Source organism: Manihot esculenta, chromosome 15, assembly GCF_001659605.2.
Source record: "Manihot esculenta cultivar AM560-2 chromosome 15, M.esculenta_v8, whole genome shotgun sequence".
In the NCBI taxonomy this organism is placed as follows: domain Eukaryota; kingdom Viridiplantae; phylum Streptophyta; class Magnoliopsida; order Malpighiales; family Euphorbiaceae; genus Manihot; species Manihot esculenta.
Genome location: NC_035175.2, coordinates 5819480 through 5842669, shown reverse-complemented (window position 1 = coordinate 5842669; position 23190 = coordinate 5819480). Strand labels below are relative to the sequence as shown.

Below are 23190 nucleotides of genomic sequence, written 5' to 3'. Positions count from 1 at the left end.
TTAAATAAATAAATTAATTAAATTAAATATAAATATTTTTTATATTTTATGATAATTTTTATTATTATCATAAAGAGTATATATTGATTATTATGTGAGTTAAATATTTATTTCTTAAAATTTTAATATTTAATTAATATATAATTTTTTATTAAATTAGATATTATATATATATTTAAAGTAGTAATATTTACATTATTTTTATAATTACATTCTATTTCCTTTTTAAAAATTTAATATATCAATTAAATTAATTTTTTTTTAAAATGTACTGAGATCTAAATGAACATTATTGGTGAAAGGGTTGCAATAACAAAACCCTAAAAACAAAAATGAAATGGGCATTTGAGAAAAAGAAGAGCTAAGCTCATTATTAGGTTTGAACACTAATCTCAATGCAACTTTTTCCCCTTATTTTTTGGTAAGCGAAAAGTGTTGAAAAAGAGAAGAATAATACTGTATAAAAAATTAAATATAATTTTATTTTATTTAAAAATAAATATCTTATAGATTAAAAAAATAAAAATTTTCATTTTAAATAATAAAATAAATATAAAATAATCAAATTAAATTAAATTTTTATAAAATTTTCAATTGGGGGAGAAAGATTTATTATGTGTGTGTTTTTTTTTTTTTTTTTTTGCTGCTGCTATTATGGTCGTAGCACATTAAAGAGGCATCATGCCATTGCCGGGAATTAAAAATTAAAGATAGACCATATTTATTTAGCATGGAGTGGTAATAAAAGCCATGAAAGCAGTAATGGTGGCGCCTCCACCCGCAAATTAAAAGCCTGTAGCTATGCACACTCTCTTTATCAATGCATTGCTCCTCCACATTTATTAATTCTTTTTCTTTTTGTCTTCAAATATTTAAATTAATAATTTGTAGTTTTAAAATATTAGAGTCATTTTAGACTATAAAGTCTTGAATCTAAACTTCTTTTGAAAATAATTTATTTAAAATTTTAAAGATCTATTTAAAAGGAATAAACGAGAAAAGTAGAATAGCACTCAAAATATTTTAATATTTGAGAATTATTTCCACGAAAGCTATCGTAAATGATAAATCAAGAAACCACCCAGCTTCCCATAATGGCTAGTTGGGCCTAATGGGTCCCAGCCCATAAAGCCTACAACAGAACACTCAAGTTCCATGTCATCACTGTCTGCTTCTTCTTTTTCTTTGTTTTTTTTTTTTTAAAAAAAAATCTCTTAATTTTCATATTTTATTCAATATATTTTTCAAAAAAGTCATGTTTGTTAGATCATATTAAATATATGTTATTGCATATATAAACATTACATATTTACTAAAAATATTGATTGAATGATTAATTTTCTTAACTCCCAATATTTAAAATTAACATAATAACAATATTAGCTTTGAATAATATTATTTAGTACATATTTTTCAATGATGAAATTCTATAAAAATTAAAAATATTATTTATAATTTAAGAAAAAAATATTTTAATTTTCATTAAATAAAAAATATATTTTGATTATGATTCCACATCTTATAATGAAACGGACACAAATTTATTATCTAAATTAAAATTTTTAATTTTGTACTTTTCAATATTATATTTCAATAATTTAATAAGATTTTTTTTTCTTGAAATAGAGGACGGGAAATTGAAATAATAAAATCTGAGATTTTTCAGATTTATTTAGATACACTCTACTACCGAACTAAATCTGTAAGTACAAGTTAATAAGACTTTGTTAACTATATTTTAATTACTTTTAATAATTTATTATATTTTATAATGATAGCTGATCATAAATAATCTTATTAGTTTTCTAGATTTTAATTAGGTAAAATCTCCAACTTATGTATCTAAATCTATAAATATTCGCCTTTAACATAAAATTAATAATATTGCATTCTCTTATATATGTCAATAATTATACTTAATTTTCTATACATTTTAAATAAGAAGCGATGCAATTGAAACAAAACTATGATTAATCTGCAAGAAAAAAAATGAAGTAACTGATGCCTATTACAATTATTTTGACGTTCAAGTTAATAAACTAAAAAAAAACGAATGTAATGAGATGTTTTGATTTTAAAAGTAATTGTGTAAGAATATGTATTTTGATATATGTATTCATATATATTTATATTCTAAGAATATAAAATTAGTTATCACATCTATTGAAAATTCGAATAGTATTAATTAATAGATATGAAATTTCGCGATTATAGGTGTATTAGAAATTTATTATATTGCATTTTCTAACGGTGACTTTTCATAGAGTTTCACTCTGTAGTTGAGATGGTGAATTTTAACGAAGAGTTGAAATCTATGATATCTAAATCTTATTTTCGCTACTCAAATCGAGTATTATCTAATTAGACACCTGTACGATACTCTATTTTCGAATACCAAATCTCGAATACCAAATAATGGGCTACTTTCAACTATTGTGCTAGTTTTATTGAATAAAATAAATCTAAATATTTATGTTAATTCAAATCAATATCTAAAATTTTAGATATTAAATTTTAAATAATAAAGTCAAAATTTTTCAATTAAAAAAATTAAATTAAATATGAAAAATTAAAGACAAATTATATATAGAAAAATTGAGATAAATTATAATATAATCTCCATAGTTTTATATTAATAAAATATATAGTCATTTAATTTAATTTTTTTATTAAAAGTAAATATATATTATTTTTTATATGTAATATTAAATATATTATATTAAATATTTTTTTTAAATAAATTTTTATTATATACAGTATCACATATAAATATTATATATTAAAGTATTTTTATTTAATATTTATGCTCAACATTTTAAACGGATTTATTTCATGTATAAAAAATCTACTTTATATCAATAATACTAAATAAAATAAAATATTACTCATTTTGTTTCATAATTTTTATGTACTTTACTTTATTTATATATATATAATTTTTAAAAAATGAAATTTTATTAAATATTAAGAGATATTTTAAAATTTTATTAAAAATAAATAAAATAAAATAATATTATAACAGTGAATTTAAATGTTACTATAATACAAAAAAAGTAAAGAATAATTTTGAGATAAGTTAAAAAAGAAATAAGTTAAAAAAAAATAGACAAAAATTATAAAACTGGAGGTATATATTTTTGCATTTAAAATTTTATTTTTTCAAATTTTAAGTTTTTGTTATTTATAATATGTATATAAAAGGAACTGTATTATAATTTATTGTTAATTTTTAAAATTTTAATTATAAATGTGAAATTGAATATAGTTGATGTTATCGTTAAGATTTTTAAACCTAAACATAGCTCATGACTAAGGAGTTATTAAGGGCTTAAAAATTGTTCTAACATTAGAATTCATAACGTAGCTCACTTATCTTACCTACTAGTCTCTATAATCTAACATAATTATTTAATTATGATCCTACACTATTCCATGAGCTATTAATATTCAAATTATGTATAAAAGTATCGATAACATATAAAATATTATCGTTCTAAGATCACACAGGTATATTTCACTATTAGACTATAAAAATGATTAAGTTAGAATAATGTTGAATCGAGTTTTGATAGTTAAAACTTGATTTGTTAAAAAATTTTCGAGTTTGAGTTGGATTCAAACTTTATTTATTTCGAATTCGAACCAAATATTAATAAATTCAAATTTAGCTTGTGTAGTAAAAAAGTTTAGATAAGTCAGAATTTTTATCTAATTTAATCTCCAATGGTTCAATTTATTTTTATATATGGTGAGCTTTAATTTAAAATTAAAAAATTTTAAATTAAATAATTTTAATTAAATAAATATATATACAAATTAGTTCGTAAATTTATAAATATGAACTCTTAAATGTTAACGATTCAAATATATATAAATTTTAATAGTGTAATTAAATTATATAAAGATGAAATTTAAAAAATTTAAATTTGACTCATAAAAGTATATGTAAAATTTGAATTTATTTCTCTTATAATATTAATTTTAATTTGCTTAATAAGACTATTCACAAGTTTGTTCGCAAACTTACTCATAAATTCGGAAACGAATAGAGTTTTAATGAGCATAATACTATACAGATCAAGGTTGACTCATTTTAGTAAATGAGTCTAAAAATTAAATTCGAATTTAACTCATTTATATATAGAGTTGAAACTCAAGTAGCTCATAGTCAATTTGATTCATTTACACTTCTATCGTTATAGGAGATATGTTAAAAGATCTTGAGATTTCTGTCTAAGTAAGGAAGGTCTGAGTACTTTATTACTCTAATTTTCAACGCATTGATATACCATATGAAATTTTAAATGTATTTCAATCATTATGAACTGACGTGTGTTAGGAGATAATATGATTTTAGTTGGTTAAATATTAAATGAGCAAACTGTTCACCATTAATAAATTTATTGAAAATTCATTCTCATAAGTAATAGTGTTAGGCCTGAGAAAACATTTTACCTTCCTAAAAAACGAGACTTCCATCTTGTTTTCTTTAATTTATAACTTTTTATACAACTTTCAAACTTTCTAACATTTCAAACACTTCAAATCTAATACCATTACTTACTTCATTTACAAATTACGCTCATTCAATGCATTTAATAATACTGCATCATGAAAATTCATATTCTCATATCACCGCATGTCTCCATCCTAATTTTTGTTGATTGGATCTACCGGTTATCGGATACCAAATATTCACTTTGATCTCTAACCTTAAATTTTAATGATGTGTTTGAATAGGTGAGTGAAGATTTTTTAAATAAAGATAATATTAAGGAAGATAAGATTTCAAAATCTTTCTATTCTACTAATTTTATAGGTTTAAAAAATTAGAATTTTAAAAATTTTAAAATCTATAAAAACCATACTCTTTTCAAATAACCTTCCTTCTAAATAAATTAATTATTTCAAAAACCATACATTACCTCCTAAAATTCTCTCCCAAACGCCGTGTAAGATTCCTCAATTTACTCACCCCACCAACTTTGTTCTCATGCTGAATTAAAGGCAAGCTTCATCTCCAGCGTCAACCTTTTATCATTTCTTGAACTCAAGTAAAAGCTGCTCTATATATATAAATCACTAATTCTCATTTTTTAAAAAATATTGAAAAGAAATTTTGACTCCATTTACAAAGTCTAACTATATATAAACGAAAGAGTGATTTTTATATTTGTATATATATATAGAGAGGTCCTTTATTTTATGAGAGACTTTAACATCTATAGAAAATTCTGATATTATAATGTAATTTATATACAACCGGTTATAATTAATAATTATAATAAAATTATTATTTTAGGGTGGGCAACAACCCAGCGTGGGACCTTTTTCCTGTGAGGTTAAATTTTTGGAATTTATTAATTAGCTGACTCTACTGCTTGTAGCTTTTATTACAAAAAGTTCTTCTTCCCTCTCTCCTAAAATTCCAGGCGATCCCGGATCAGTGGCATTCGCTCAAAACTTTCTCTCTATTTCGTTTCCTCTTGTTGTTCTTTTTTAATTTTGCTCATCATCTCCCAGATCGGAAAAAGATATGGCAAGAATTGGTGTTTTTTTTGTTTGTCTGGTGCTTATGGGAATAGATACTGTTGCTGGAATTTTTGGCACTCAAGCTGAACACGCTAGAAACAAAGTAATATTCTTCAATCTTTAAGTTTCCATTTGATTGCAAATCAGGAATTCACCATTATCAATTTTATGCCTTTTATATTTATATATATATATATAGATTTTGGCTCAAGATCTTACATTGAAGTGCAGATGATCTTCACAAACGGGAAGGCGGAGAGGTTTCAGTGCAGAGAAACGAAAGGCGACGGGTTCAGGCTTGGGGTAGCTGCCACAACACTTTTGGCAGTAGCCCACATTGCAGCTAACCTGCATGGTGGTTTCATGTGCATATGTTGCATGGAACAGCTGGAAAAATCGCCCAATAACAGACAGTTATGGTTTGCATGTCTCCTTCTCTCATGGTATGGAAGTTTTTCTGTAGATTTCGGTCATGTCATATATACAAAACTCATATATGCAAAACTCATATATGCAAGAGCTTCAGGACATGCCATTAATTTTTTTACACTAAAAATCACCACTACTAAGGTTTAACAGTTAATTCAGATATTCACATACTTAATTCAATAATAAATATATCTAAATAAATTTTATAAATCTCAAATTTTATTTTTCCAATACACAATCCCATTTTAAAAAAGTTAATTCAGAAATTTCAAGATTAGGAACTGTTCACAACTTTTTGAAACATAAGTCCACTGTTTTGAGTTGACACTTTTCGAGTGAACAGAACGTTCTCGATTTTTTTCTTATTTTAGCCTTAAAAAAAGTTAATTTAATATATATATATATTTATGATTTTAAAAAGTGATAATTATTATAGTTTATATACTTTTAAAAAATTTACTATTTAATTTTTATTATAAAATTACTTAATTAAAACGTCCGTGTAATTTGTGAAATCAAACTTTATAATACTTTTATTATAAAGCCATTAGGAGCCTTAAATTTTTATATTATTTAATTTTCTTTTCATATGATACTACTAGTATTATTATTATTAATTTTCATTATATGAAAAAAGTCATTTATTAAAACAAAGTTTGTTTAAACACAGGATTGTAGCAGCCATTGGATTCCCTATGCTTATTACAGGCACATTAGAAATTTCCAAATTAAGAGAGTCATGCACGGACTTGCAGAGTCACTTCCTGTCTGCTGGTGGAATATTTTGCTTTGTACATGCCTTATTTTGCATTCTTCTCTTTGTTTCTGCATCTATTGGCCTCGGAAATGGAATGCCAAGTGAACTTGAATTCCTCTCCCCATTTAGTAGTTTAGGACACTATTCAATTAATCACTCTATATATTAGCTTATATAGAGCGAATGTGTCCACATATATACGCCTGCATTATTTTTTTTTCTTTTTTGGTCGAAGATGCGAACATGCGTCCTAAATGTCAACATATTTAAGGTTAAATTTTATGAAATTCTAATGCAAGAAATGGGACCCAAAATAAAAGCAATGAAATAAAAAAAAAAAAGGTTTATAGGAAGATTTTCCAAAAATTGGAGGGATGCAAATAATATATATCTGAAAAATTTTTATACAAAAATAAAAGTTACACAATTTGGGGTATGCATAGTCCTTCCAACAATTCATGTACTTTTTGCAAGACTATATATATAATTGAGGATGTTGATAGAAAATGTCAATTAACCTATTTTTTAAATGCATTTTCAATATAAATCTACATAAACTGAATTTTCGTTCCTTTGCACATACAACATTACTTCAAACCAAAACATTAATAACATCTCTAAGAGTTATCACACTCAATGAAAATTAAATCCTACTCTCAAAAAAGACTTGACTTTCCATTGATTTTGATGGCATACATCGATGATGTCTGCATTTGAGGAAAGAGAAAGACAAAAGCACCGCTTTACTCTAACTCTTTTATCTTCAAACCATAAAAAATACATAAACTCAAAATTAAAATACCAAAGCGAATGGGAGAGACGAATCTCAAAAGAGAGGTTTTCTTTAAATTTCACAAAAAAACTTCAGTTTCCCTAGTGAAACCAGAGAGAATGAGGAAAACTTTAAATTTCAGAAAATTATGGGTTTTTTCGGAGGAAAATTTTAAATTGGTGGAGTACGTCATTTTTAAAAATGCCTCAATTTTCTACAGGTGAAGTGACATGTCAGAGTTGTCCTTGAGAACTGCAACTCCCTTTTTCCAAGCCAGTGAGGGCCACATCACTCCAAAATATTGTGGACGATTCAGTAAACGGAAATGGGCCGAGATGACAGTCCACAAGGATAGGCCCGTAACCTTCTCTGGGACCCACAAAGAATTAAAAGATCGCTTGAGAACCTCTTTTTTTTCTCCTTGCGACATGTCGTTCTCCCTAAATTTGAAGAACAAAGCGTACCGCGTCAAATTTTAAAATAGCCTATAAACTCCGATGACTAAAAGCCAACACTTTAGGCTGTTTCAGTAAATTGCTTGGCCCCCAGACCGCCTTCCAGTCCTATGTGTCTCGATCCAAACCAAATTTAAGACTAAACCAAGCGGTGATCCAATCTGCACCCTTCCTCCCACTTTAATCTAACGGCTGCTGCTCTCAATCCGTGCACATTCCTCCCATTGGTCTAATCTCGAATCTTACTCCCCTATATAATCCCAAACGCATCCCTCTTTCCTTTCATAAGTCATTCTAACTGCTGCTCTCTTTCTCTCTCTATCTCTAGCAACGAACGATTTCTCCCTCCTTGGATTCTTTCCGTATCGCTTGAATGGCGGGTAGAGGCAAAACCCTAGGATCTGGCGCATCGAAGAAGGCTACCTCTAGGAGTAGCAAGGCCGGTTTGCAGTTTCCCGTCGGTCGTATAGCCAGGTTCTTGAAGGCCGGCAAGTACGCCGAGCGTGTTGGTGCTGGCGCTCCCGTCTATCTCGCTGCCGTACTCGAGTACCTCGCCGCTGAGGTTTGTTCTTTTTAGATCTCTCGAGAATTTCGTCTCCATATTAGCTAACAATCCTTATTGAGAGTTTATAATTTGTTTTCAATTCCATATGTATGCGTGGAATTTATCTATTGCCATCTGTTTTTTTTCAGAGATTTTGCCAGATTTATTAGGTTGTAGAAGTTTAATTTGACTTGGTAGGTTTCTTTGAAGATCTCTTATTTGGGTATTATTGAATTTTGAGTTGTTTTGGTAGTATGGATCCTTTTCAAGCTGTTTACGCTTTTCCCTTTTCTGAAATTAGGGTTTGCACCGTTTTATTATAAGATTCTAGGTATGGGTCTTATTCTGTTTTTTGTGCGCTTCTCTTTGGTGAATTTGGATTAAGCTTTCGAAGTTGCTGTTTGCAATTTCTAGTTTGGGATTTTTATTTAATTAAATGTGCTTGTGCAATTATTATTCATTTATCGTTTATGTACTTTTGTTTGATGGCTTTTGCTCTCATTTTTTGGTTAGGTTCTTGAATTAGCTGGAAATGCAGCTAGAGACAACAAGAAGACTAGAATTGTTCCACGGCACATCCAGCTAGCTGTGAGGAACGATGAGGAGCTGAGCAAGCTGTTAGGCGATGTTACTATCGCTAATGGAGGTGTGATGCCTAATATCCACAACCTCCTCCTGCCAAAGAAGACTGGTACCTCAGGCTCTAAGGCTGCCGATGATGACAGTTAAATTCATATTGGATAACCATGAGTTTAAAGGATCCCAAAAGTATTTCTGCTAATGTATTACCACTGTGAGATTTAATATATTCCTCGTTTGTTGGTAAAATTTTATGTTAGGATTCGAGGCTTTTGTGCTTGTGAAGGTGTAGTTGTGGTAGTTAGGTTCAGTTAGAGATGTGAATATACTCGATTATCTTGTAGTTGGCTAAATAGAAAAATTGTGGGAAGGATTCTTTTTCCATAATGACGATTAATGCAAGATCTGAATCCTAATCACTTTGGTTTTATCCTTCTATATTTGGGTTGAAGTGCTATTAATTGCCCATGTCAAGTGTTCTTATAGAGTTGAATTGATGGGAGCTTATAGTAGGAAGTGGATAGTGCTTATATATGGAGGTACGATGTCGGCGTTTCTAGATTTTCTATAAATGACAGAATCAAGAGACCCGTTACGAATGTTTTCAAACTATGTACTCCCAATCGTAGTCCTATTTTGGTAGGAAGTATTGATACATAACAGTGCAATTTAAGAATGTCAACGTGGGAAATGGGTATCGCAGGTGCCAGTGGTTTTGTTAGATCTCAATAGAAATCTTTAATCTTGGGGTATGGTTGGCTGTGTATGTTTTTTTTGTTCTGATTTTGAACAATGGGATGAGTTTCCAGTTGGATGACAATGTCTAATGGAAAGAGCGTTTATGTGTACCTCTTAAAATAAATTCACATCTAACGGGATGATGTACCAGCACTAGAGAGAGCGATTAAATTGCAGCCTGGACCTGACAAATCTGTTATATGTGATGTCATTATGTAATTCGAATTAGTGTAAATTTATTTAGTCTATCTTTTTATTCAGTATTTTAAAAGAATGTTAGGATGCTAAAATTGTTTGCCTTCCCTGGTTACTGCTATTTATTTTTGGGCTTTCCCTATTTCTCTTTACGCCTCCCTTTGCTGTTTCTCTGTGTCAGAAAATTTTACCGTATTAGTCTTATCATCATCAATTATTAATCTCAAACACGAAGAAAATGGTGAATCAAAGATAAAGGAAAAAGAGGACGCAACTCTCATTACTGTTGCGGGCGGATATCCATGACGACATTATATTGACGTGAAATTCTAAGTTCTAACCCCCATGAAATATGAAAGCAAAGGTAGAGAGCATGACGATGGTAAACAGAAGATAATGGTCCAAATGGATAAAGATCAGGTACAATGCAAGTTATTTGGTAAAAAAAAAAATGTCTTCGTTGATTGAAATGATCGGATAGGCATTATTGAGCGCGTTAAATTTGAGTACGCACGCGTCGCATGAGCTGTGCATGTTGTATCTTTTTTTTCAATCTATTAATTAAATAGTATTTAAAATTAAAATTTGATGTATATGTTACTAATTAAAGTACAAAAACAATGACAGTTCTTCACAAATTTTTTTTGCCAATATTAATGCTTTTTGTAGTAGGCATATTTGTGGCTCTGGAACATAATGTTGCTGAAAAAACAACATTAATTGGTTGAGAAGGCACCTGTGGCAAAGGTTAAAGGTTAAAATCAACTCCGCCCTGAGGCTGAGGAGCAGGAGCAGGTTGTATCCTTGAGTGAGACCTCTATGATGATGGTTAATCACGCATCAAACGGTCAAGGAATGCTAAACTTTAGGTCGATAGGTGTGGAAGTGATGTTATTTTTAGTTTTCTCTCTCAGTTATTACAAGGTATTTGTCTCTGTGCGTGTATGAGTGTTCGACTCTGACCATTTAGATTCACTAGCTTAACCATTTTTTTCATAATGAAATTTTAATTAGTACCTCTGAACGATTATTATATAAAATCTTCACCTATAGTTGTATGGCAATATAATTGTATGGCAATTGACTAGAATACAAGTAGTTCTTTTATTACGAATAGTCATTATCGGTGGAAGAAATTTATTTATTTTTTCTTTCTCCTTTCCTCGCATAATAAAAAATGTATTGAACCTACTGAAATTGAATACCGGAAATGACATCCTTTTTTTCCTCGTTTTCATCTTCAACAAAGATTTTTCTCTCAATAACTCTTCTTCGTAGTGTCTTTTTCTATTTCTCAGTCTGAATTAAAGCAACAACATCCTTCTCCATTTCATAGAGAAAAATGATTACACATAATGTCATATGACTTATTTAGAATGGTGTAAAAAAGGAAGGAAAGTTGAAAGCAAAATATTTTTCTCTCTTATCATGTTTGGAACAAAGAAACTATAAAGCACTTTAATTTGAAAAGAAGTGGAAGAGAAGTGTGAGAAACATTTAAAATTGCTAATGTAACTTTACATTTTAACAAATACAAATATGAAATAAAATGATTGACTATAGATAAATTCTGTAGAAACTATATTCATACAATCAGTCTCTCACCTATATCCATATATTGAAATGCACATCTTTCAATCCAATCAATCATAGGAAAATTTTCACTCCGTGCATAACATTACTGATTTTGACCTATGCTGCTTTTAGACAATTGCTTCTTCAACAGGGAAGTCCCAAACAACAAAATAGAGAGGAAAAAGAAAATTTCTTGTATGAAAAGAATATAAATTTCAATAAAAGAAGGAATAACAAATAAAATTCACTAAAAAGAAATACATTAAGATATTGTTATAAAGAACTTCTAATTTGAGGACGACCTTGCTAATTACTACACTTTAATCTCTGGGGAAGAAAGGAATCTCAAATAAAATGAAAATGCATTTGCGTCTAGATGGTAATGCACAAGTTAGCTGATATACAGAATTCAAATGAAAAGAAATGGAGAAATTCTTTTACTTTCTTGAATGAAAGCAAATGCTAAGCAATTCACATCGAGACATCAGCACGATCAAACAAAATCAAATTGTTAAGGAACAGAATGTAGACATGAACCAATTCTGCAGGACCCACTTCTCTGCTCTCCACCCATTAATACCCCATTTATATTCCACTCTGCTTCCTTCCCAACAGAAATTTAACCAACACTATCTCTATCATCTATCTCCTATAACAAAACTGACGTTACTCCTATTTAACAACCAACAGACTGCTATTTCCCTATAGTTCCTTAGATGATCCTCCCACTGGGATTGGTTGGTACCTCTTCCTTTCCTCTTCTGTCAATAGATTCTGAGTTGCCTTGGGACATTACCTTCTTTGATTCTTCAGCCTGATTCATAAAACCAGATGAATGAGAATCCTAACCACATGGAATCTGGTCAAAGTGATTGTGATGTTTGCTCCACTAAATACCCTTGTAGAAGACATCTATGGAATATAGTTTTCATCCTATAAGCGTCCCATTCCAAATGGAAACTATTCAGTCTCACCATCTGAACTAGAAGTTTCAAAATCTTGCTCTGGAATTGCTGGAAATAGCCGGGGACGAAAATCAGGAGAAAGTTGTTGGTTGGATGAGGAGTGAGATGGTGCACCTGATGACTCTTTTTTCTGTGATCTTTCTGCCTTCTTTTGTGCCTCTTCCACCTGTTTGCACACCTTATCTAAGATGATCAGGAAGTCTCGCACAATAACAAACAGACGTAAGCCTTCATCCTTTCCTGCTTTGCCATGGAAGTAATCACCAGTGCTCTTCACCAGAGCCATAATTCTCTTCTCTTCCTCCAGTAACCACATTACGTCAACCTCAGCATTCTGCACAAAACTTTTTAATGTTTCATGGAACTTACTTTCTTCTCCTAAACTATTCATGTCCTTGGTCAGGAATTCTTGGGTTCCTAACAGTGAAAAGCCAAGTTTGGCAACAGTTCCTGTTAAGCTATCAGAATCAAAATTTGCTGCTTTCTTGACATTTTCTAGTTCACTGCTCAAACGAGAAACCACCTGCAGACCAAGTTTGCCATAGTCATGTTCTGTATCAGGGGTAATACCCCCATGGAGATCATCAGTTTTCACACTGATGTTAGATAATGTTTGACTCTCCCTTGCTGCACGGGCAACTTTTGCACCTTCAGAACGGATTATCTCCTGAACAACAAAGTGCAACAGTGTGGTCTTACCATCTTTTCCCCTCACATCAGATAATTTCAAAAGTGTGTCAAGTTTAAATGCTTGAGCACCGCCGCGGTATGTTCCATCATTCATGCGGTTACCAGTTTTAAGAACAGCTTCTAGAAGCTTGAGGAACAATCTGCTGTTTCTGAGTTCCTTGCAAGCAATCTGCACCACAAGGAGATAGCATTGGCATGTTCTTGCAAATCAGTAATCACAAAAGTCCAAAAAGTGAAAAAAAACTGCTATCAGATTACATGAGATGCAGAAATGAATTATGATACTGTAACATCGAGAACAAGGAGCTATGAGTAACTTCCACGCTTTATTTTTTAGCAAAATTGTACGAGTTGTATGCACATATGAATCGGTGCACAAGCATACTTGCAAGGTTTCCCTAAATTTACATAATCAAACTCAGGATCCAGAAAAAAGAAAGTGGCAGTGGACTCTACTTGTGGTTTCAATGCCTATCCCATCTGTGACCATCTTCCTTCATATGAAGGTCGCCGCCACAATCCTGTAAAAATCAGGCTATATGCATGTATTTGACAGACATGTTGCCAGGAAAACAAACAAGAGGCAATAACCTAAAAAGACCATCCTTTTTTTCCCTAAACACGTCACTCCTATAAGTACATTGATATGCTCATGAACAATCTAAAATATGTATTATGACAATGCAATTCCAAAAACCATGGGCGTTTTGTTTCACCACTATAGATCATAAACAGAAATGCAAGTTTTTATTCAGCTCTTTCCATCATACTGTCAAAGCAACTTCTTACCCCTTTAAAGTTATCAAAAATTATATCGAGATACTAATCTAATTATCTAAATGCGCAGAAAATATGAAATATGCAATCAGATGCATGTGAGAAAACAGCCAATACCCTACCTCTAAGGTCTCAAAGGATTCCTTAGTAGTGCCAACATCTTCCCGTAGAGTACACATGAAAAGCAGTGCTTCCAATCGTTTATAAGCAAATGGAATGTCAACCAACGCTTTCAGAAACCGTTCAGCATTCCCTAGTTCAGAAAGTTCACCAGTGTACAACCTAAGCTTCAGTTCTTCATCTGCAGTAGGTGCCATTTTCAACAAAGTCTGAAGGAGTTCTACGGGAAGCTCGTTTCCTGATATTTACCTAACAGAGGTTAGACTAAATTGATGTATTAAAAATTTATGAAAATGCATTAAGGATAAATTCATCAAGTGCATCGAGAATAGTAACCTTCATGAAGTGCATCACAGACTTCTTCTGTTGTAACATTCAATGCCCTCAGAAGAATTGCTAAGTTTTGCGCCTTTTTGGTATCAAGGATCTGAATAAAATGAGATGTAGGATCTTGGGAGGAAGAATCTTTCTTGTGACCAGTTTTGTTTCTGTCAGCAGGTGCATATCCAAACAGTGTTTCTATCATCTCCTCATTGAACCTGCAAATTTGATTTGGGAGCACATAAATTTTGATCTTTTGTGAACAACTCAAGAAAAAATACCAAAAGAAAATGTGTCGTACTGGAATGATCCTGATTTAATCTGATGCCAAACCATTGAATGATCAGGATTGGCTAGAACTTTATCCCAGAAAAATGGCTTCAGCTTGGCTTTAGAAGTGTTGGCCTCACCATCTGCACCATCCCCTTCACCTGTTGCTGCATTAGGAGGATGCTTCAATCCAGTAGGTGGACGAGGAACCTTTGAACCCATGGGCAATGGTGGAGGTGGCTGAGGAGGAGCTGGACCAGCCTTTGGAGGTGGTGGTGGTGGTGGAGATGGACGAGGTTTGGCACCAGGAGCCATAGGTGGTGGAGGAGGTGGTCCAGGAGGACCAGGACCCATGCTACCAGAAGCTTTTGGGGGCGGCAGCGGCGATGCACAAGGGGGAGGAGGAGGAGGAGGAGGTGGGGGATCAGCCTTTCTAGTAGGCGGTCTGAGAGAAGCAGGTGGTTCAGGAGGAAGGGGAACTGCTCTTCCAGGAGGAGGCTTCAAAGGAAGCAAATTATCCACCCTTCCGGGAGAAGGTACCTGTGCAATTGTATTACTATATTTGCTGAATGATTCAGCAGATAATGCAATTTCATCAGACGAGGCATGGAGAGAATCAGACATGACGTTATCCAAAGATGAGTCCTTTCTCTGATGACTTGAGTTCTTATTAATAGATTGATGATCAGCCTTCTCTTCATTATTAGTATTTACTAAACCAAAAGACTTGTGATTGCGAGGAGAACCTGAAAGATCAAATGATGAACCAATATCAGAAATGCACCAAACAACAGAAGGTTGTAACAAGAACACATCTAGGAGATTTGTGTACCAGTAGAGTAGTCAGTTAAGCTCACGCCAAGAAGAGGTTTTTCATCATTTCGTCTACCTCTAGAGTGTTTTTGACAAATCTTAGTACAGCAAAAAAAGAACAATGCTGCAAACACAAAAGTCACTGCCGCTGTCACAGCCACAGCAATAATAATTGCTTTACGGTTACGTCTGTGACTACCTGGCTCAACACTTGGACCAGAAGCTGAAGCTGCAGAACCATCTTCTGCAAATGGAGGTAGCAAAGGTGGTGATCTGTCACCTGGTTGAGGAAAAAATGGCCTTCGTGGAGGTGGCGCAGAAACTGGAGATGAAGTGGGAACTGGGGATGGAGCGGAAGCTGGAGATGGTGACAGATCAGGAGAAGGCACTGGACTTAAAAAAGGCGATCCATCAGCAGGGACAGGGGCAGAGGCTGGTACGTCTGCAATGCTCTGGAGCAAATTTCTTTTTGGAACAGTGGGCATAGGAAGTATGGAGTCAAGATACCTGGTACGCTGAAAACTAGAGCCACTTTGCCCAGAAACATGTAACATAATATTGTTCTTTCTCATACAATCTAGAAGAGTATGCTTTAACTGGGGGTTCTGGACTTTAATCATTTTCCATAAACGTCTTTTTGTCAGCAACCTACCATCTGAATTACTTCCACTAGCCATATCAGATGTCTCCTCCGGAAAACAGAAGTTGAGATCCTTTTTAGCTTCCTTCAAACAGAGCAAATCTAGCCTGCAACTGATCCATAATAGCTCTGCCTGTAATCCAACAATTGCAGTAAATCTTAGGTCTACTTTTGCACTCCAAATTACCATGGATTTAACAAGACTTCAGGTGAGCCTTCAGACACACTATACATTAATTAAGGACAAAGCCACAAGACATATACACGCTACAAGCATAATAAGTAGAAAGGTAATCACAAGCATAGTAAGCAGAACCATATGTTAAGAAAACGCACATTCTGCAACTAAGCATATCCATAACCATATGCAACAAACATGTATCCTGCACATAACATACTATGCATGACAAATTTAGGCCCTGTTACAGAGCTCTTAAATCTGTGAGTACTTTAAAACTACATGATTCTTACCATTAAGTAATTGCCTATTTAACAATGACAAGTCAACTGGTCAAAATAAATACCATTATTATTTTATGTCAAAGCCAGAGTTCAATAATTTTATAATTACTGGAAGCATGATTTACAAGTATAACTGTATGAATAAGCTCCAGAAAGCAAATTGCATTCCATTCTCAACCCACTGCTCAACCCTAAAGAGTAAATAAACGAATTAAAAGAATGAGAACAGAATCTAACTTCAACAAATGCAATGATACCAAAGACTTGAGATATCCAGCTATATATTGTTCACTGAACCCTAGAAGCCATGAATCTAATTTCCTAAAGAGTTATATATTTGCTATGTAATTATATACTCAAATTAGAAAACCATTAGCAAGCTTGCCTGCAACTTCCAAGTCAAGCAGAACTCTAAATAGAATTAATAATTGTATATTCATGTATACAATTTTATGTTTCTTATCATTTTAACTAGTTCAATAACAGAGGTGACTGCATATATAAAAATTCCATTATCATATAAGTCACAGACAGTCCTGGACATGCAAGTTAATCATTCTGGACGTCACAGCATTTAACCCTAAACCAACCAGTACAGATAGTTCAAAGCATGAGTACCATCTAGCAGAAGAATTACTAGAGAAGACATAATCCCGCCCTTTGTTGACATGTATTTCCAGAAATGCTTAACAATTAAGAAGCTAGACCTTTTGCTAATTGATATACAAAATTATAATACAGCAACCACTAAGACATAAAAGCGGCAAATCAACACATAAAAGTGGCAACTTGTCCTAACCTTGTATCTAGAGAAATAGATGATCATGCAGTATCATTTGCAGACAGGATTGCAACCAATTAAATCAAATAAATCAATTGTTCATAATCTATAAGCCTAAAGCGACAAGAGAGTATTATGTAGTTTCCTACCATGCCCTCATCAACCTTCCCGGTCACTTGATCAACAAGTTGGCTCAGGGACACATCCTCTGTCCTCTTTCTGTTTTCCAAGCTCCCTACCGAAGATGCACAAATCAAAATCACCAAGAACATGCAATAACTTGAACGAACGCGAATCATTTGTTGTCGAATCACCATTGTCAGCACACACTAATCTTCGCATTTCACGATTGGCTAAACCCCTTACAGAAGCCAAACCATCGTCACAATAAAAAAAAGCTGCAGAAGAGCTTCAAACTTGGAACATTCGACTCGCACCCAGTATTGGTTTCTGTAAAGCTGAATCCCAAAACTATCGATCACCTAAATACAATTTCTCCAAGCCCGGATAAAATTTGTGCACAAAAAGCTGAAACTTGGAATCAGTGCTTAAATCAACCAAACAAACCCAGAATTTATCTTCGATTATAAAGCCAAAATAAGGAATCAAAGAGCAGAAAGACCAAAACCCACAAAAGAATCGATACAAATGAACACGAAAAAAGAATAACTTAAGAAGGAGCTATCAGAATCGAAAGAAAGCCTTATTTTGGCACTATAAACAGACCCCAAAAAAGTCCGAAACGCGAGCAGGAATTTGAAAGTTCAAATGAGCAATCTGATTATGACCAGATCCAATAAAAAGGTGTTTGAAACGGCATAGCTGTCTGTGCAGGAAAGGGTGTTGACAAGTGAAAAGCATGAAAATAATAGAATGTGGTCAGCTGAGGGGTTTAATTAGCTGTTTTTCGAGTAGAGAGAGACGCGTAAATGAGGGTTACGTGGAAGCAGTAAGGAAATGATGAAATTATTTGTCTCTTAAAATAATGAAATTGATGGCTAACTTACTCTGTAATATTTCCTTGCTGCAGTGCCGTGCAGAGCCGAGCCAAATTAGCATTAACTATCTGATCACCTCTTTCATGGAGATCATGATTTTAATTATATTTTTCCCAAAATAAAAACATTCCTCCACACCAACCGCCCAATATTTGGGATATTATTTTAAATTAAATTTATATTTTTAATTTAAATTACTCCCTCAATTCATATTTTCCCTTTTTACATTTATTAAAAATACTTATCAATATAGTTGTAAAATACTTATCAATAAATAATTTATTAAAAATAAATTAATTATTTGTGTAGCTATATTAAAAAAGTAAATCAAACGACTTCCATTTATCTGTTTATAATATTTTTTAATAAAATAATTTATTTTTTATTGTTCATTTTTAATTGAAATATAATAATTTTATATAATTTTAAGGTGTAAAAGACAATTTAAGAAGTGAATTTTAAGTTTAGAAAGTTTTTTTTTTCTAATGACTTAATTTTTTCCTTATATATGAAAATACTATCCATTGACTTTTTTTTATTATTTTAAATATTAAAAAATAAAATATTTTATTAAAAAAATATTTTCCATAAAATAAACAGAAATTAAAATTATTAAAAATAATTCAATAGCAAAGTAGCTCAATAGATTTTCCCTCTATATTGAGAAACGATGGCAAATTCCAACTATAATTTTTCTTGAAGTTTCTATAAATTTGCAGCCATGAAAAGAAAGGAGTCAATTCAAATATCAAAATAAGATGAAAAAAAGAAAAAAAAATATATCTAGGGCGAATTTACTCATATAAGGTGAGAAAATTACCAAGGACACCTTTTCGTCCTCTTAGTTGTGGATTCCTTATTCCCTCTAGAGAGTTTTTTGTTTTTTATTGTGTTAAATAGTCGTCAAGCTTATGGGTTAAATGGGAAGTTGAATTTCATATTTATTTTAAAAATAATATAATTTATACATATGATATACCAATTTAAACGGTAAAATATATAAAATTTGTGATATGAAATCTTTCGATTTATATTTAATTAACACCAAAGTTTATTTTACTTATAGAATTTTAATTTAAATTAATGATTTTTCTAAGATACAGAATAACTAGATACTCGTTTTTCAGTAGGCCTTTGAGCACTTCTCATTTTCAGCGTTTTCTGTTATTGTTCCATTTTTCATAAATAGATTGAGGGCAGTTTTAATATATTATTGATATTCTTAACAATTCTGTAGGCATAGCCGTTTAGAATGTCCTTTTTATTTTTTATTTTTTAAATAAAAAATTTATATTATTATAAAACATTTTCAAGGCCATAATGATTTTCCTTTCTCGACCAAAGTCAAGAAGCAACCGTGTCTTTACTCTTTCATTTCTATACTTTTCAACTTGGTTTTCTAGAAATAATAATTTTCTTCTTTATATTTCCAGGAGGGGACATCAATTCCAAAAAAAAAAAGTGAAATATTTCTTTAAAAATAATATAAAGAAATATTAAAGACATGAAAAGTATATTTATAAAGAACCATGACAAATGTCCGCCCAATACGTTGAAAAATATTCCTCTGCAAACTTACATCAACAAGAAAATTCAATCAAGTGCTGGCATAACAGTCATACCCTTAAAACCAAAGAAATATTCCTTCTTCATATACATCCCTCCATTTAGTCTCAAAGCATTTATTCTTTACTTTTATTAAAGTCTCTTTTCACACTATAAATGCCTAAAACCTCAAAAACCACCATCAGGAAAAAAAAAATTCTGAAAATTTTCGGGCTCTAGTCCGCAATGACAAATCGCAGACGCCTTGAATTTCATACAGAAGATCAAACTCCGCATAAGTGGAGTGTTTCATTAACTGAAGAAGTGTTCAAAATATTTTTCTCTCAGGGAACTCCAATCCTGCATAAGATATTTGGCGGAGGATCATTGTTCAGTCCATTGTTGTTTGGAAAATTTTTTGATCCTTCAGATGCCTTTCCACTGTGGGAATTTGAGTCTGATGTCTTGTTATCTAATCTTCGGAGCTCCGGCAAGACTAGTGTTGATTGGTTTCGGACGGATGAAGCTTATGTACTAAAAGCAGAACTACCAGGTAAGCGTTCTTAGTAATTCTCCGACGTCTTTTTTTCCAAACTGGGCTGTAAAAGAAAAATGACTGGATAACAGAACAAGTTATGCAGTGATTCTGAATTTGCTTGAGCCTGATGGTTTTGTAAAGCAGGAGCTGAGATAAACTCAGTGCGATTATATGCTGAAAATGGGAAGATTGTGGAAATTAGTGGGCAGTGGAAGCAGCAAAAAGAATCAAAAGCAAAAGATTGGAGAAGTGGGCACTGGTGGGAACATGGGTATGTTAGAAGACTTGAGCTCCCAGAAGATGCAGATTGCAGGAAAATTGAGGGATATTTGAACAATGATATATTTCTTGAAGTAAGAATCCCCAAGAAAACTTTGGATTGTGATAGAGATGACACCATAACTAAAAAATCTGATCCACTGTAAAATTGATATGAGTATAATTTTGGTTTGTGCTCATAGCGTGAAATCATGATTTACATCAAAAGCATAGAATGCTACATAGGCCTCATCGGAGTATTGTTAATTGTTCATCTCTAAACATTTTCTGCTACCTCTTTAGCAGAGATGTGAGCAGCAAAGGTTTAGTCATCCAAGAAGAGACAAAACAGATGGCAAATTGTGCAGAAACCTGAGAAAACAAGAATCTATACCATTTTCAAAATCATGACTCCACTGGATTGTTCTTCCATCTCAGAGCACAATATTCCTTTCCAAAAAGAATAGTTTACAACAAGGGACATACGCCCATTCCCATTATCAGTTCTCCCTCCCCCATGTCTAGGGACCCATTCTGATTTTCGCATTTAATCCACAGGGCTCTGTCGTTTCTTGCCGAGGGTATATTTATAAGTCATGACCATCCCTTCCAAAGGGGATGTAGCTCAGATGGTAGAGCGCTCGCTTAGCATGCGAGAGGCACGGGGATCGATACCCCGCATCTCCATTTAATTTAATATCTATTTTATTTTGAACTTTTAAATAAAGCAACTGTTACTCCTTTGGCTTCATACCTTGTATTCTTAAATTTCCTCTCCTTTTTTTTTTTATATATAGAAAAATTGATACCATTGTTAAAATTGATAATTAAAAATATTTAAATTTAAATTCAGTAGAACTCTAAAATTACTAATATAATTGTAAAACCATTTCTCGATCATATTTAAAATAGTGTTCTACTGAATTTATTTTCTTTTTGTTTTAACTGTAAATTTCAATATCAAACTGATAATGAGTCAAAGACTCAGAGGTGAGTTGTTAGGGCTTCTGGGCTTGGTGATGGTTTGAGGTCCATTAAGAAAATCTTATATTATTAAACGAGAACCTCTAATTCCTCCCATTTCTAGTTTCTACCTTACCATCTGCCAAATGGATAATCGGATGATATATATCTAGAAGGTTATTCTAAATATATAATATATATTTTTTTTTTTAAAAAAAAAGGAGGTACGTTAATTGTATAGCTGTCGTCGTCCCATAAAATTCCCACCATACTCGAGGAGATAGAAGGCCAAATCTCTTGACAGATATCTCACTCCATTATCTGTTAATGTTTTATTGAAAATATTGAAGCTCTCCATTTCATTTGAGAATATTTCTGTGAGAGGGCCACACTAAAGATTGTACTGAATCAGGGGATTTTATTTTTAAATTATTAATAACCCTCTTAGCTCTAATACATAAAAATTTATAGAAAAAGTCCATCATTTTGTTACAGATGTATAAAGTTGATTTTTTTTTTCTTTTATAAATAACAAAAATTGTTACCAAATTAGTCTCATGAAAACTGAGTTTCAACAAAGCTAATTAGATAGCCATATGGCAATCATCAAATCTGCCTATAAATTCAGCAACTATAAAGTCAAATCAAATTGCAGGCCATCTTAGATTCCCATGTTGCCCCAAATTTTATGGGTAAAAAACCAAAAAAATCCCTCCGGCCTTAATTAATGCATGTCAATTTTCCGCAGTTATAATCCCACTAATAAAGTTCTTCTTTATTCATTTTATGCCTTTAAAAAATTTTATATCATACACTTTTCACACTTAAGTGAAATATTTATTCATTTAAAAAAAATACAATAAAAATGTAATATCAATAAAAATTTTTATTTTAAAATTTAACTTAAAATAAATATCTAAAATTTTTATAAAAAATATATTACAACTATTTCAAGTCAATATAAAATTTAATATAATTAAACTCTTGATCGAGTTAATTTAAAATGCCTGAAAGTGACTGTTTTAAAAATGTGTTGATTTAATGTCTTTACCAATTGCAAATTTCTAAATTTTATTTGGATACTTAATGTGCTTTAACGTTTCACTACGCATCCATAGACACCAAATGGAAAGCTATTTTAGCTTGAGGATGAAACATTTCATCATCTTTATAACTTTGCTTCATAACAAAGGCAATGTTTGATCAAATTGCAAAATGCCCACCAAATTTCCCTATTAATATTATTCTTAGTAACAGGCAATAAAACCTACCCATTCCATTTACACCACCTTGGCTATGCACGTGCATGCTACATGACGATGACATACAGAAAAAATATCCCGATGAAAAAATTGAATTTGTCAAAATATATGATGTATGCTTGATATAGCCCTTATAACTAGGAATTAACAATGACATCAACACTAATCATGACACTAATTATGATGAGAAAGGCAAGCCATGAACATCGAG

General features: G+C 31.8%; 4 protein-coding genes and 1 non-coding gene across 6 annotated transcripts; 4 read left to right on the top strand and 1 right to left on the bottom strand.

Annotated features, from left to right (window-relative positions):
- Positions 1-5411: 5411 nt before the first annotated feature.
- On the top strand, positions 5412-6918 carry LOC110601155. Its single transcript, XM_043950909.1, has 3 exons — positions 5412-5635; positions 5764-5975; positions 6632-6918. Exons 1-3 carry the CDS (start codon positions 5537-5539, stop codon positions 6885-6887), a joined length of 567 nt encoding a protein of 188 aa, XP_043806844.1. The 5' UTR covers positions 5412-5536; the 3' UTR covers positions 6888-6918.
- A 1296-nt stretch (positions 6919-8214) lies between these two features.
- On the top strand, positions 8215-9504 carry LOC110602466 (probable histone H2A.1). Its single transcript, XM_021739995.2, has 2 exons — positions 8215-8507; positions 9003-9504. Exons 1-2 carry the CDS (start codon positions 8319-8321, stop codon positions 9216-9218), a joined length of 405 nt encoding a protein of 134 aa, XP_021595687.1. The 5' UTR covers positions 8215-8318; the 3' UTR covers positions 9219-9504.
- Positions 9505-11921: 2417 nt separating this feature from the next.
- Positions 11922-18302, bottom strand: LOC110601426 (formin-like protein 5). Its single transcript, XM_021738549.2, has 6 exons — positions 17565-18302; positions 15552-16305; positions 14751-15465; positions 14465-14667; positions 14131-14366; positions 11922-13400 (listed from the first exon to the last, which is right to left on the bottom strand). Exons 1-6 carry the CDS (start codon positions 17730-17732, stop codon positions 12537-12539), a joined length of 2940 nt encoding a protein of 979 aa, XP_021594241.1. The 5' UTR covers positions 17733-18302; the 3' UTR covers positions 11922-12536.
- A 1805-nt stretch (positions 18303-20107) lies between these two features.
- Positions 20108-20952, top strand: LOC110601458 (21.7 kDa class VI heat shock protein). 2 transcript variants are annotated; one of them, XM_021738603.2, is made up of 2 exons: positions 20108-20511; positions 20638-20952. In XM_021738603.2, the coding sequence occupies exons 1-2, from the start codon at positions 20205-20207 to the stop codon at positions 20919-20921; spliced, it is 591 nt and encodes a 196-aa protein (XP_021594295.1). In that variant the 5' UTR covers positions 20108-20204; the 3' UTR covers positions 20922-20952. The 2 variants fall into 2 exon arrangements, with proteins under 2 accessions (XP_021594295.1, XP_021594296.1); XM_021738604.2 differs by having other exon boundaries at positions 20111-20511; positions 20641-20952.
- A 416-nt stretch (positions 20953-21368) lies between these two features.
- TRNAA-AGC lies at positions 21369-21441 on the top strand. Its single transcript has one exon. It is a non-coding gene; the product is annotated as a tRNA-Ala (tRNA).
- The last annotated feature ends 1749 nt before the right edge of the window (positions 21442-23190 follow it).